General features: G+C 53.2%; 6 protein-coding genes across 6 annotated transcripts; 2 read left to right on the top strand and 4 right to left on the bottom strand.

The window, feature by feature from the left end:
* Positions 1 to 1,170: 1,170 nt before the first annotated feature.
* Positions 1,171 to 2,318, bottom strand: BKA78DRAFT_79885 (uncharacterized protein). Its single transcript, XM_066893761.1, has 4 exons — positions 2,106 to 2,318; positions 1,894 to 1,955; positions 1,502 to 1,807; positions 1,171 to 1,365 (listed from the first exon to the last, which is right to left on the bottom strand). The coding sequence occupies exons 1-4, from the start codon at positions 2,152 to 2,154 to the stop codon at positions 1,186 to 1,188; spliced, it is 597 nt and encodes a 198-aa protein (XP_066747917.1). The 5' UTR covers positions 2,155 to 2,318; the 3' UTR covers positions 1,171 to 1,185.
* Positions 2,319 to 2,983: 665 nt separating this feature from the next.
* Positions 2,984 to 5,147, bottom strand: BKA78DRAFT_306221 (uncharacterized protein). The gene has a single exon (XM_066887758.1). The coding sequence runs from the start codon at positions 4,878 to 4,880 to the stop codon at positions 3,372 to 3,374; it is 1,509 nt and encodes a 502-aa protein (XP_066747918.1). The 5' UTR covers positions 4,881 to 5,147; the 3' UTR covers positions 2,984 to 3,371.
* Positions 5,148 to 5,354: 207 nt separating this feature from the next.
* Positions 5,355 to 6,447, top strand: BKA78DRAFT_349992 (uncharacterized protein; the record flags this gene model as incomplete). Its single annotated transcript, XM_066890901.1, has 2 exons — positions 5,355 to 5,545; positions 5,595 to 6,447. 2 exons carry the CDS (start codon positions 5,355 to 5,357, stop codon positions 6,445 to 6,447), a joined length of 1,044 nt encoding a protein of 347 aa, XP_066747919.1.
* A 1,227-nt stretch (positions 6,448 to 7,674) lies between these two features.
* On the top strand, positions 7,675 to 8,510 carry BKA78DRAFT_306226 (uncharacterized protein). The gene is made up of 2 exons (XM_066887759.1): positions 7,675 to 7,890; positions 7,945 to 8,510. Exons 1-2 carry the CDS (start codon positions 7,875 to 7,877, stop codon positions 8,427 to 8,429), a joined length of 501 nt encoding a protein of 166 aa, XP_066747920.1. The 5' UTR covers positions 7,675 to 7,874; the 3' UTR covers positions 8,430 to 8,510.
* A 616-nt stretch (positions 8,511 to 9,126) lies between these two features.
* BKA78DRAFT_349994 (uncharacterized protein) lies at positions 9,127 to 10,275 on the bottom strand (the record flags this gene model as incomplete). Its single annotated transcript, XM_066890902.1, has 4 exons — positions 9,127 to 9,312; positions 9,365 to 9,587; positions 9,645 to 9,849; positions 9,921 to 10,275. 4 exons carry the CDS (start codon positions 10,273 to 10,275, stop codon positions 9,127 to 9,129), a joined length of 969 nt encoding a protein of 322 aa, XP_066747921.1.
* Positions 10,276 to 10,845: 570 nt separating this feature from the next.
* On the bottom strand, positions 10,846 to 12,852 carry BKA78DRAFT_377236 (uncharacterized protein). The gene is made up of 4 exons (XM_066892864.1): positions 12,113 to 12,852; positions 11,848 to 12,040; positions 11,570 to 11,792; positions 10,846 to 11,520 (listed from the first exon to the last, which is right to left on the bottom strand). The coding sequence occupies exons 1-4, from the start codon at positions 12,444 to 12,446 to the stop codon at positions 11,329 to 11,331; spliced, it is 942 nt and encodes a 313-aa protein (XP_066747922.1). The 5' UTR covers positions 12,447 to 12,852; the 3' UTR covers positions 10,846 to 11,328.
* Positions 12,853 to 12,985: the final 133 nt, after the last annotated feature.

Raw genomic sequence — 12,985 nt, forward strand, 5'->3', positions numbered from 1 at the left:
ATCACTCTGTCTTCGCTCCACTTCTTCCATTTGTATTATCCCATCCCACTCATCCCCATCGGCCTGTTCCCGTTTCTCACCGTGCCAAAACGCACCGCCTTCCCCGGTCACGAAGTGTCAACCCCTGACACTGCTTGCGCAAAGGACCTTCGTATTGTGCATCATCTCGCCGACATATGCCCTTGATAAGCGGCCAAGCCTCGCACAGCCTGACTGCCAGCCTGGCGCCCAGCCAGCGCCGCACGGATGGGGAAAATCGCGGGAGCTGGAGGAGCTGGAGCCACGATGCGATCCACACGGCGAGTCTAACGACCACAGCTCTCGTTGGAGGGGGCTCTTGATGTGCTCTCAGGGCTGGAGGATAACCAAGAAGCCATGCATTGAAGTCAGCGTCTCTCATTAATCATACAACGACGACATTGCACCTGCTCGCTGGAGCCTTCTTTGCACAATGCAGGCACTTCGAAACTTGATCAACAAATGATTCGCGATTCCATCAATCCATACCTACAAGATACCATCTCGGTACCTCCGTCGTCTATTAAGTATATACGATTCAAAACACTTACTCCCCACCAGGCCACGCCAGGCAATGACACTCCGTATCAAACAGTTAACCAGAGCACTACCTACAAAGTGGTCAAACACACGTGCGCGCACACGTGTGGACAGGTGTAATGGAAGGGAAAGGGGGGAAGGGAGCAAAGTTGATGAAGAAAGCCTGGACGCCAAAATGGCCGATTCTCTGTAGAAACGCAGAAATGGCAGCATGATGAGGATTCAAAGGAAAACGTCGTCGACATGGCGTCGTCGTGTCCAGACAGACATTGCTCTCAGCGCCACGCGCACCTCGCTACGCCACGCCACGTTTTCGTATCGCTATGCTCGCTTCCAGAGGGGCTGTCCCGCCCCGCCGCATATCCAGACAAGGCTGAAAAGACTTGATCGGCGGCAGGGGTTTGACGATACTCTAGAATTGCGCGCAACGATTCGTGCTGCTCCTCTGATATTAAAGACGAATTGGTGCAGACTTGGTGAGGGGAGAGCGGCGGGCGCAGGTGGAAAGCGGGGCAACACCATTATCATAAGCAGCGGCTGCAGCAGTGGCGGCAGCAGGAGACGCGGTATCGGTAGGACGACAGCGGCGACGAGATGACAACGACTTATTAGTTAGATAGCTGGCGATCACATGCGGCCTTCGGGTATCAATTCGTAGTCGCCTTCTTCGGGGAGGACAATAGCGGCGGCGATGAGGCCCGTAGCAATCATCAGACTGAAGCACCACGAAACCGTGTTCAGGATGAAAGAGCTGTCAAGGCGCCAGCCGGGCGGGAAGAAGCGCTCGTCGTTGTCGTACAAAAACGCCTTTGCCACCGGTCAGCTTGCTGATTTCTTACTCGCGAATCCAACGACAACCGATTGGAAGACCAATTCCGGGTTTGCGGATATTGTGAGAGGAGATGAGGGTAGTGAGGGGCCATGGGAATAAGTCTCGACGTACCACAATGGACATGGCGGCGCACTGCACGATGCCAGCAATAATCATGAGGCCAGAGACAACCTTCCAGCCTTTGTCACGCTTTTGCTTGCCGCCGATGATAACGACGCCGTAACCGATGATGGCAGCCAACTGTATGATGACGGAAAAGCTCATGAGGAAGCCAACGCTCCGCCAGCGGCTGCAAAAGCTCCAGTTGTCTCCATGGCAGTCTTCATATTCCGGAAAGTCGTTGCAGGTGCCGGAAACGCTGTCGCAGCGTGAGTGTAGACCGTACGATATCTTGACCGGTTTCGCGTGCTTGCCATGCTGAGGAAATGGTGTCAGTGAGTGTATGAAATGTGCAGGGTGCCTGGTTGGAGACGCCCGCGGTGGACATTGGGACGGAAACCTACGCCTTCAACTTCGTATGCGAGCCAGTTGGGCTTCACAATGGACGCGATGGTCATTGCTACGACTGTTCGAGGCGCGCCGTTGAGCGCTTGGAGTTAGCGACCATACGAACAAGTGACGCAAGCTGCCATGACGTCTCGATTAAACATGTTTCGAGCCAAGCAAAGTAGCGGCGTTTAGAGATGAAGGGCGTGAATGGGATCTTGATGCGTACCAGCAACGGTCGCCCAAAGGGCAATGCCATAGACGATTCTCCGCGTCATTGTCTATGGTTGTGGTTGGGGATTGGAATGGTGGTGGAGTGAGCTGTGGGCGACTAGCGCTGACAGCTGTGGTTTGGAGATCAAGGCGTCGGAGGTCGGAAGAGGCTGGTAGCAGTTCGAGTACGAATCCGGCAACGCAAAGATTTGTTCGAGTAAGAGAGACAAAAGTTGTGGTGAGCAGCAGAGAGGTTGTAAAGAAGACAAGAAGTCGGGCACTGGCGTGACCGGCAGCAGCGCAAGAGCCTGGGGACGATTTGCTGGGGGCCTGGCTGGCTTAGGAACGGGCGGGGGGTTACCGCAAGGCAAGATGCAGAGTGACTGGCACCTGGTTACAGACACAAGCAAGATTGTCGTGCCCAGCAGAATTTGCTTGGAGAGTGCCCGAGTGGTGACTTCGAGTAGAGCAGGGCAAGCTGCCGTGCCCGCACTCTGACGTCGATGCTCTCACCGCTCACTGAGTCGCAGGCCAGCAGCAAGGGCAAGAGCTTCAGCATCCAAGGTCACACGCCAACCTAACTCTACATGAGAGATTTTTTGGCCCTCACGCCCACGTCGCACAAGTTGCCGGGCTGCTTATCGTATTTTGTTTCTGCATGCTAAAAAGACGCGTTTCTTGATTTCCCCACCACCTCATAGCCGCACCAATACCTTGGCCGCTCCATCAGATCTGCTCGATCGCTCGCGAATCCCATCAATCGGCTTGTGCGACATTTGGACACGACAGTTTCTGCCCTTCTCTGGTCTTATTTGCATGGCCTTTCTTCACTCCTCGACTTCTGCAATGTTGATAGGCGCGGGAATTCATGGAGCACACCGAGTGCGTGATGGATCTTGTAAAACCTTGAATTTGACTGTCATTCGCTACCGAGAATTTCCATCGCGCCATTCCACTAGCGGCGACCAGCTGCGTGACCTGTGAAACTGGAACCTCTCCAGTACTGCTTTGAGTAGCCGCTGACATCCCACCAGAAGACGACGGGGCCACGACAATAGACCAAGAACCCATCGCTTGCCCAATACTCCGTCCCCATCATCATCCCTTTCGTTGTCGGTCGGAAAGCCTGGAGCCAAAGCCAGCATTCTGACCGAAAATCATTACACATTAGTGCCAACTCATGTCGCGTGGAAAATCAGCAAGCAAAAAACCGTTGTCGTAGCTTCGTCGAGGGGTATTGTTGCCGTAAACGCCGTCCATGCTGCAAAATCTTTCGTCGTCCTTACCTCCTAGGCTTGGGGTAGAAGATCTTGGTGCTTCGGACCATGTTGGCTTTGACAAGACGTTGAATGTCGGCTGCAACTTCTGAAGACCAAAAGGCCACGCCGAGCTCCTGGCTCGTGTACCAGCTGGCTCTGTCCATGTTGCCACTGCCCAACACCACAAATTCCTCGTCGACCATGGTCAACTTGAGATGTGACTGCACCGGGCCTGCGGCATCAGCATCGGCAGGGGGTTCGAAGTAGTTGATTGACAGTCTTCCGGGCTGGTGGTTGGCCGTGCCGCCGTTCTCCACTTCGGTGGGTCCCGCCAACTTGAGTAACTTTTGATACTTCCTGACGAGCTTCTTCATTTCCCTGGAGGTGGTGGTTGCCGCGGTGCCAAGCTGCTCCAGTACCATCAAGCGCTCGCTTGTCAAAATGCAGACATCGACGCCACGGTCCAGGGCGGCCAAGAGAGCCTCAAGCACGACCGGACATGTGAGATTGGGCGTCTGAATGTAGATCTCGAAATTGGCTCTCTCAAACAACTTCTCCAAAAAGACGTTGAGCGGGGTCGTCGGAGGTCGCGGGGCCTTGAGACCGGGAATCGGCTGGAATCTAGGGTTGGCGTGGTGTGGCGAGGGGAGGAACACGGTCGGGATCTCGACTCCAATGCTGTTTGTGAAGTAGGACATCCACACAGGTGTCTCTTGAACAACACTCAAACGTCGATGGAGAGCCATGGCGGGCACATCTTCAGTGACGTGAGAGCCGATTGCGGGGAGACCTCCGCGGTCTCGGTTCCAGAACTTGTACCAGAACTGGACAAAGTTGCCGACGATGGGTCCAGACATGGCAAGACAGCCCTCAAACCAGTTTTCCCAAGAGACGTTGCAGCTAGGCAGAAATACCAGCTGGCGGTCGATGATGACAAACTTGGGATGCATGACCGAAAAGGGCTTGACGAAGATGCTTTTGATTTCGAGATCCAAGCCGGTAAGTTCGCTCTGATCAGGAAGGCCAAGTTTCGTAGACCATTCTGACGGGCTGTAGACGTGTCCTTCGACGGAGTTGGTGTGAAGCAATTTCTGACAAATTGAACGGGAGGAAAAGCCAATGCGTACGCGAATCTTGGACGAGCCTTGATTGGAGTTGCGGAGGGACTTGCTGGACAGCGCCTTCAACGACTTTGACAGTTTGTCAAGCGAAGATGACTTGGCCCAGAAGCATGTGACGAAGATGACTTCAAAGCGCGCGTTCTCAATGCGACTGAGGGTCTGCTCAAAGATGCTCTCGCCGGTGCCAACCTGCATTGAGTGGATGAAGCTAGTCGTTACCAAGCCGAAAGGATCTTTGAGGTAGTAGTTTGGCATGTCATTTTCAGTTTGAGACAAGTTGGCAGCAAGAGCTCGAGCCCAGTCGCCGGCAAGGCCCGTGAAATTGTTGCGCTCGCTGCCGGTCAAGACGTCGCCACTGTCCGGGTTGCGATGAAGCGCCGGCCGGCCAGAGTTTGTGTCGTTGTCCTCCATGCTGTAAGCACGTTGACCAGGTGGAAAACTGAGAGATGACCGACAGTAACTTCTTCTGAAGAATTCTGCATTTTACCGGCATTAACTGAACGACTGGAGAAAAAGAGCAAACGGTCACGCGGGAGGATAATGGTTTACCAATGAGGGAATGAGCGAATTGAGAGAGAAATCAGAGCCCAAGCGGCATTCAAAGCAACGCGCCGCAATGCGCGCTCGAGCAAAAACGCAAAATGAACGACACTGGATATTGCTGAAGGTGATGAAGCGGGATGGTTTGAGCCAAAACATGGACGCCAGTGGAGTAGCACTAACACGCGGACCTGAGCGGACCGTGCACAAACCGGCTAATATTCGGCCCGTCTTTAGCGTCATTCTCTCGAAAAGTGTCCGCCAAACGACGAGGGCCTGTTGCTCTACCTTGAGCTTTGTGCCGTTTACCAGCTGCTCCTCTACGCCCAAAGTTTTTGCGACAAGATGCCGATTACAATTCTCCCGCCCGCAGCTTCTGTGCCTGCTTATCCTCGGCCATCTACCGCAGATGATGGCGAGGAATTCGATTCTGATGGTGACGTCGACATGGAGGCAACTAGCAGGGCGTCAAAGCGCGCAAGAAAAGACATTGTCACTCCTGGAGAGGTTGTGACAGATGATCCGCAATGGATGAGGTGAGGCTGTTGTCGAACTTTGCACAGATGAGTTCTGACAGCGGATTAGAGGTCACGGAACCTACGTACCTGACGGAAGCACCGAAATCCTCTCGACTGTCGCCGGCACCGTCCTCAAGACGAACAAGCTCCTTTCTATCACCCCTTTGCGCGCAAGATATATCCCCGAAATTGGTGACCTTGTCGTGGGTCGGATTGTCGAAGTGCAGTCGCGACGCTGGCGCGTGGACATTGCAGCACCCCAACTGGCCGGTCTGCCCTTGTCCGCAATCAACCTCCCTGGAGGTATCCTTCGGAAACGTACTGCCGTGGACGAGCTCAACATACGGACATTTTTCACCGAAGGCGATCTGCTTGTGGCCGAGGTTCAGAGCATTCATGGAGACGGGACCGCTTCGCTACACACGCGCAGTTTGAAGTACGGAAAGTTGCGGAATGGATACTTTCTGTCGCTGACAGGAACTGGAGGTGGCGGCGGTCAGCGTGGAGGTGTTGCTCGGTCTAGACGCCAAGTCTTCACGCTCACGACGTCGCGCGGTGGAGAAATTGACATCATCCTTGGCGTCAATGGATACATCTGGATATCGAAACACGTGCAGCCTCCGGAAACGAATGTCAGCATTACCCGGATCGAGGAGAGCGTATCGAAGGAGGTGTACTCCAGCCAGAACGACGACATCGAGGTGGAGACGCGAAGAGAGATTGCAAGAGTGGCGGGAGTGATAAGAGCGCTGGTGGAATCTGGTGTCAAGGTGGATGAAGAGACGGTTGTAAGGGGATTTGAAGCTGCTGCGGAGCTGGACTTTGAGGAAGCTTCCGACGGGAAGCAGTCTGCAGAGGGTGCGGACTACTTGGGCGGCGACAAGGGAAAGAGAATTGCGGAGATCGTCATTGGCTCGTAGCGGACAAAAACTCGCTACTTCATTGGACAGGCAAGCACAAAAGATATCGAAAGCAAACGGGGAATCCACCAGGACCAGGACCTTCCATGAATGGGATTGCCGAGCAAAGACTAGAAGCAGTCCACACTATGGTTGGACATTCCTGAAGTGCCAGATGAAAGAGCTTCGGAGGCGCAACCCTTTACGTCATTATTTCAAGAATTGAAACGAGCGGGTCCACAGTCCACGAGGCGTGTTGTTGCCGGCCAGACGCTCATCAGAGGTGATGCGTGGGACAGCGGATCTGTGTTCCGATCAGAATGGCCATCTTCCTGCCCTGACTTCGTTATTTCTGCCATGGTAGGCAGCCGCAGCGCCTACCAAAATGCGCTTTGGCCTTTTGTTTCTCGGAATCCTCTGCTTACGCAGAAGCGAGGCCTTGTCCGCTTTCCCCGGGCCCCCTGTATGGTCAGCCTTGTATCGATACCTAACGTCTCTGATTGCACGCTTACCCGTTCCACGTATCTCACGAATGCGTTGTCGCCCGGCAATCTGTAGATCGCTTGTCGATGCGGCCAGCAATCTCAAACGGACCCTGGCTCACAATTTTCTCATCCACATGTTCTTGTACTCACTAGCCAACAGGAATACATCCTTCGCCTCGCTCCGGCCCGCAGCATCTGCTTCCCCGTCTCATGCTGGTATTATCCAACGAGAACGGCCCGCATGTTTGGGACGATGAACAGATGAAGCCTGACCCAACCACCCGGTAATCTTTTGACTGGCAGCGGTTCATCGGCTGTGGCGCTCGCGGATGGTACACTAGTACATCCGCTGTTATGACTTTTGTGAATTGCGATCCTAGAAGACCCTGGCGCTTGCATGTCTTCGCAAGTACAATGAGGCTGTAGTCACGGTGAGATCTTCTCGGAAATGTAGACATCCCTCTTTCTTTCCAGCAATGCCCATATCTTCGTCCAATCCTCTTACTTTCAACGTCACCGTCGTGCATGCAGAGGTTTCTTTGCGTCGTTCAACCAACCGAAAGACAAGCCCCCTGGCACGCTTTCCGTGAGGCCCTTTGTTTCTTTTTGCCCGGACAAGCTGCGTCCGTACCCAACCGGAAGCCATCCCTGTAGTGGAGTACTCCAGAACCAGCTCGCTTTTCACTCCAACTACAATGCAGACGTACCGTTGCCTGCCATCTTGGCATCAGAGCCGCGCACGAATGCTCTTGGACCCTCTGCGCGTCAGTGAGACGTTTGGGCTGCCATGTCACCGTACTGCAAACAACATGACCATCAAACACATCAGCAGTTGGCAGCGGGCGATATAAAAGACTGCTCCCCATAATCCTGCAGAAGCCACCCCCAGCAGAGAAAGCATCAGCTGTCAGAATCACTGGACTGCGACACGAATTTCGTTGAGAGCCGGACAACCAGTCAAACATGTCATCGAACGGACGTACGAACGCTCCACACTGATCCCATCCCATCTCTACCTACTGACAAAACATAGAGAAGTCTCGGCGTGACTCTACCCACTCGCCCAACGATGGCAATGTCAAAAACGACTCAAGCAACTCTACTCGCCGCAATTCCGTCTCAAACCCCCGGTCTCCACCCAGGTCTCCAGGAACTTCTTCCCGCCACACAGAATCCCTGAACCGCGTCGACCGTAGTCCCACTCTGCGTTATGCATCCAGCTCGACCATGGCAACGGCGGGCTCGAGCTCGAACGCGAGTTCGGGTTGGTCTAGGACGGCGGAGGAGTCCTCTAGGACTGCTAGCTACTCTTCTGCGAGCGGCAATCAAGGAAGCGGAGGGGGAGAAGGGGGAGGGCTCTTCAATCAGAGGAGGAGCAGTGCTGCCGGTGCTGCTGCTGGTGGTGGCGAGAGGCCTCGGGAGCGGGATGATGAGGAGCGCAGGCGTCGACAAGATGCGGACTTGAGGGGTGTAGGCGGTTGGGCGGACGACGAGCATGTCCAGGGAAAGAAGAAGTAGGAGGTATGTTTGATGGATAGGGTCAGAGCGGAATTTCAAACTTACGAATGGCGTTTCAATTGCACCTCAAACTATTTTGGCTACCCTCGTCCATGCTGAGTGCTACTCGTGGTAGACATGCACTTTCAAAACTGGGGCATTTGGCATGAAATGAGACGCAAGAGACTACAGCCTCGCTCATTGACCATGATTAGTTCTGACTATCATTCTGTGAATCTGAAGCCATTAACTCCTCTTGAGAGACTTGCTAATATCGAAGTGTCCTGTCACTCTGACGCCTGTCGTTCATCTAGGTCTGCCCAGTACTCTGTGTCCGAATGAAAAAACCAAATAGCCATGACGCCCAGTTGAAGTACTTTCGCCTCTCCTGTAGAATGATCAAATCTCCGATCTTTTAATAAAGCAATTGAGAGACGCACTGAATCAGCTATCCGTGCTTTTCGGCGTCCCTAGTATATCAAGCTCTTGATTTTCGGCCCTCTTTTGACGCCTGCAAGACTCTTAGCTGTGGGGCATCTCTTTGTCAGAGAACCCCGTATCGCATGCGATGGAAGCGTCTCCACTGTCGCCTTTCTGGGCGAGCTCATGAAGATGTACCCGGTAGCACGCTGAGCTTTCCATGTTCGTAAGTTCTGCCGATGTAGGAACATAGCTCGCGATGAAATATCATCAGAGTGCAAGCTGATTTATGCACCCACTAGTCGCCAGTAAGGTCCACGGTTTCGATTTCGGAATTTTTCTTATGGCGCTTCGCTTGACGGTCTTCAGTGATCGCAAGATCATCGCCATCTTCCCAACTTCCTTGGTAGCCTGAGTCCCGCTTCAGCTGGGTAGTCTCGTTTCGGGACTCCTTTTTGATGGTGGTGGCTCTGTCCAATTGCTCCTGAAGTCGTGTCAATGAGTTTGTGCCATGGTGCTAAGTACAGATGACTCACCTTCTGACGGCGGAGCAGCTCCCTCATTTCCTCTGCAGTCAGGTCCTCGATTGGGCGATCCTCAAGAGGTATCGGCTCAGGCGTGCGGGGGATCAGGTACATGCTCTGTAGTGCCTCTTTCGACCTGTATCGAAAACTGTACAGGGCCAAGGGCGCGTGCTCCGGATCAATGTTGTGGGTAGTGACTGATTTGTAGGATCTACCGGCTTGAAGTTGTCCCAGCCTGCGTGATTACTGGTCAGTTCTGGGATCAGGTAGCAGGCAATGGTGCAATATTTACTTTGCCTGGTGCGAGACCGCGCGACCCTTGAGGGCTTTTTCGGGCACCTTGGCATCTCTCTTCTGCTTCTCAAAATCCTTCATTTCATCTCCCTTTGGCTGCTCCGCTGTGGAAGTGACTTTGACCCTGAATAGCTTGACCGAAATCTCGCCTAATGCATCGATTGATTTCTTCTTGTTCGCGTTGAATTTCTCGCCACTCTCATCTGGAATAAAGAACCAAAAATTAGTCGAAATTAACTTTACAGAACGCAGAGGCCAATAGCCGACCACTTACCAATCACCAATTCGGCGAAAGTGAAGTTTCTCTCCCAGAACCGCCCATCCTTGAAGGATCTTGAAGCTGTTATCTCGCCATGGGGACGTTCAGCGTAGGTATGAAAGTCTTCCTTGTGGAGTACGGCGTCGTAAGCTCGATGGCCGTCCAGATAGACCGACAGGAGGATGTCATAATTCTGGTACTTAAAGCTGTGGTCGAACTTGTGTGCGACTGTGAAGTGGGCGCCTGATTCGGCGACGATGTACTTGACGACAGTCCTTGGTGGATTCTCATCGTCTTCATCAACGTATTCCTTGAGACGCTGGCCATTGACTCTGATGTGGATATCCACACCGTCCATCAGATCACCCATAATAGCGAAAAGTCTCGGAACCCTGGGATTGTGGCGGCCAAGCTCATTCACAGCATTAAGAGCCGGTCGAGAACCAGTTCCTCAGCTGCACCTTTTGCACGAGAGAGTTTCGAGGGCACAATGGCTTCAGAAGTGAGGTTTTGGCAGCGGGCACGTTTCCAGGTGAGGTGAGACGCGTCGCAGTCAGGCGCGCAAAACGCGTCTCACGTGAATCCGGAAGGTCGCGTCGGAGATGAGATGAGCGGGATCGAATTGGCTTGAGGGCCGATACAAGCGATTGGACGGTCGTATGAGCTGTGCGCATTGATGGAGTCTGGGCGGATGTGGAGGGATGGCGCAGGGTGGAGTTGAGAAAGGAAGGTGGTACGGACGGTTGTGGTGTGAGGTTTGGCGCACTGGCGTAGCGTGGACGACCTAGGTAGTACAGAAACACCGACCCGCGTCCGACTCGCAGGCGCAAAGATTGTTTGAAAGTGGAAACAGCACGTAGGCGCGGAAAAGTGATCTAGCACTGTCACTTTTCTTGTAAACCATTCTTATAGATCCTAGATCTGAGATTGAATCGATTGACCGCTTTGACTCGCTCTGAGAAATTTGCCAATAAGCAAAGCAACCTGTTCACCTGGAGTCTCCATTTCCCTTTGCCACCCTTAATACTCCGCACCGATATGAGAAAGCAAACAACGACTGCCAGCCGTAAAACCTTGTGACCTCTCCCGTGGAGTCCCGTAGTCCTTTTGTCCTTGGCGAAAACAGTCCAGAAACGCCCCAAACCATAGGAGCTGGATTGATTCCTCCAGTGTTGAAAACCTCCGCTCCTCAATCCTTTGGGCCCATCGATATCCGTAGCTCTGAAGATTCCATCCGCTCGAGTATCACGAGCAATGGAAAGTCCCCTCTCCTCTTGCTCCATTTTGTGTTCTGTACGAAACCACTTCGCGGTTCCGATACCAAGTCGCTGACTGAACTTTTCAGGCGAGTCCGCCTCCAAAGAAGGGTTTTTAATCTACCAGCGCCTTTGATGTCAGCCGGACAGCCTGGTTCCAGAGTCTCCTAGTCACCAGTAAGGTCCAGAGTCTCAATCGGTCCACCAAAGTTGTCTTTGTGACGCTTCGCTGGGCGTTCTTCGATGATAGCAAGATCATCACCATCTTCCCACTGGCTTTGAAATCCCGGCTCCCGCTTCAGCTGGTCTATCTCACTCTTAATCTCTCTCTTGATGGTACCGGCCCTTGCAGATCGCTCCTAAAGGCTCGTCAGCGCACGTGTGAGACATCGATAGTGGGGAACTAACGCTTTGCCGACGAAGCAGCTCCCTCGTTTCCTCAAGCGTAAGCTCTTCGATTGGCCGCTCCTCAAGAGGAATCGGCTTAGGGGTCTGAGGAATCAGGCCCATGCTCTTCAGCGCCTTGGCGGACCTGTACCGGAACTTGTACACAGCAAAGGGTCTGTCCGAAGGGTCGATGTTCTTAGTTTTGGTGACCTTGAATTTGCTGATTGGTACAGCCTGAGCCAGACTACACATTGAGTGTTAGTGCGAAGGAATTTGAGATGTTCCCGGAGTGAAAATACCCTGCCTGATGCGAAACATCCCGACCTTTGATTGCTTTTTCAGCAACCGACAATACCTGACCGTAGTCTATCAAGTTCTTCGATCTAGGCTGGATACCAGGGGAGATGATCGTCGCCCTATGAAATTTGACCGTGATCTCGCCCAACGCGTCGATGGCTTTCTGGTTGGTGCCAGGTGTCTCTCCGCTCACATCTTATGTAGTTGAACAAGGATCAGTTTATGCCATGTCAATCGCAGACAGCTGAAGACGGGGGAGTTGTTTACCTATAGCTAGATCGGAAAAGATGAAGCTCTGTTTGAAGTAGTTTCCATCTTTGCAAACTCTTCTGGCTTTCCTTTCTTGCAAGGTTGAAGGTCGGCGCTTGGAAGCTTTCAGTAGAGACTTCTCAACGCGATTTCCGTCCAGAAAGATTATGCAGCGGATATCGTTGTCCATGTACGCAAAGCTGGGATCGAATTGTAATGCGACAGAGAAGTTCGCGCCCGATGTTGCCACTACGTACTTTGTGATGGTCTGCGGCGGGTCTTCCTCACTTTCATCGGAGTATTCTTCCAGGCGCTGGTTATTGACCCTGATGTGGACATCCAAGCCGTCCATGGCTGCGCGCGGCGTCTGTACTTTGCAGCTATGTCTAGCTCACCAAGGTTTTTGTGATTGGGTTACTCCGGGTGAGAACTTTGGCGCGACAGGACACTTTGTTTGGCCGCCGTCTAAATTCGTGAAGAACAGAACTGATGGAAGCCTGCTGTTGGTGGAGGACGCGTTTTTTTGGTAGGGTGAAACGCGTCGAGGGTAGGTTGGCACGCCAAACGCGTGTCACGTGAATTCGGAAGTTCGCGTCAAGGCGGGTGAGGTGAGAAGACTGAAACCGATTGATCTGAGAGAAGATGCAAGCAAGCTGATGGTCGCATCAACTCGTGATGGTGTGCAGGGATGGCGTTGGGGTGGACGTGGAGGGACGGAGTATAGTGGAGTTGAGAAAGGAAGGTGGTACTGTTGTGGTTTGAGGTTGGGCGGGTAGCCGGGCCCGGACAAGAAGAAACGCTGACTCGCCTCCGAGACGCAGGAAGCGTACCACAGAAACATGCCCGGCAATATAGGCCAATGGTAAGTCGGGCAATCTTCTCTTCTTTTCT

The sequence above is a fragment of the Phyllosticta capitalensis genome, assembly GCF_038381095.1.
Source record: "Phyllosticta capitalensis strain CBS 128856 chromosome Unknown BKA78scaffold_2, whole genome shotgun sequence".
Lineage (NCBI taxonomy): Eukaryota > Fungi > Ascomycota > Dothideomycetes > Botryosphaeriales > Phyllostictaceae > Phyllosticta > Phyllosticta capitalensis.

What these genes read in the sequence shown, in the direction of transcription:
- BKA78DRAFT_306221 (XM_066887758.1), bottom strand. Translation starts at nt 4,880, where the DNA reads ATGGAGGACAACGACACAAACTCTGGCCGGCCGGCGCTTCATCGCAAC.
- BKA78DRAFT_79885 (XM_066893761.1), bottom strand. Translation starts at nt 2,154, where the DNA reads ATGACGCGGAGAATCGTCTATGGCATTGCCCTTTGGGCGACCGTTGCT. An exon ending in TCGCATACGAAGTTGAAGGC is followed by an intron (nt 1,808 to 1,893) that starts GTAGGTTTCCGT and finishes CCATTTCCTCAG; the next exon opens with CATGGCAAGCACGCGAAACC. An exon ending in GCGCCGCCATGTCCATTGTG is followed by an intron (nt 1,366 to 1,501) that starts GTACGTCGAGAC and finishes CCGGTGGCAAAG; the next exon opens with GCGTTTTTGTACGACAACGA.
- BKA78DRAFT_377236 (XM_066892864.1), bottom strand. Translation starts at nt 12,446, where the DNA reads ATGGACGGCTTGGATGTCCACATCAGGGTCAATAACCAGCGCCTGGAA. An exon ending in CTTTTCCGATCTAGCTATAG is followed by an intron (nt 12,041 to 12,112) that starts GTAAACAACTCC and finishes CAACTACATAAG; the next exon opens with ATGTGAGCGGAGAGACACCT. An exon ending in AGCTGCTTCGTCGGCAAAGC is followed by an intron (nt 11,521 to 11,569) that starts GTTAGTTCCCCA and finishes ACGAGCCTTTAG; the next exon opens with GAGCGATCTGCAAGGGCCGG.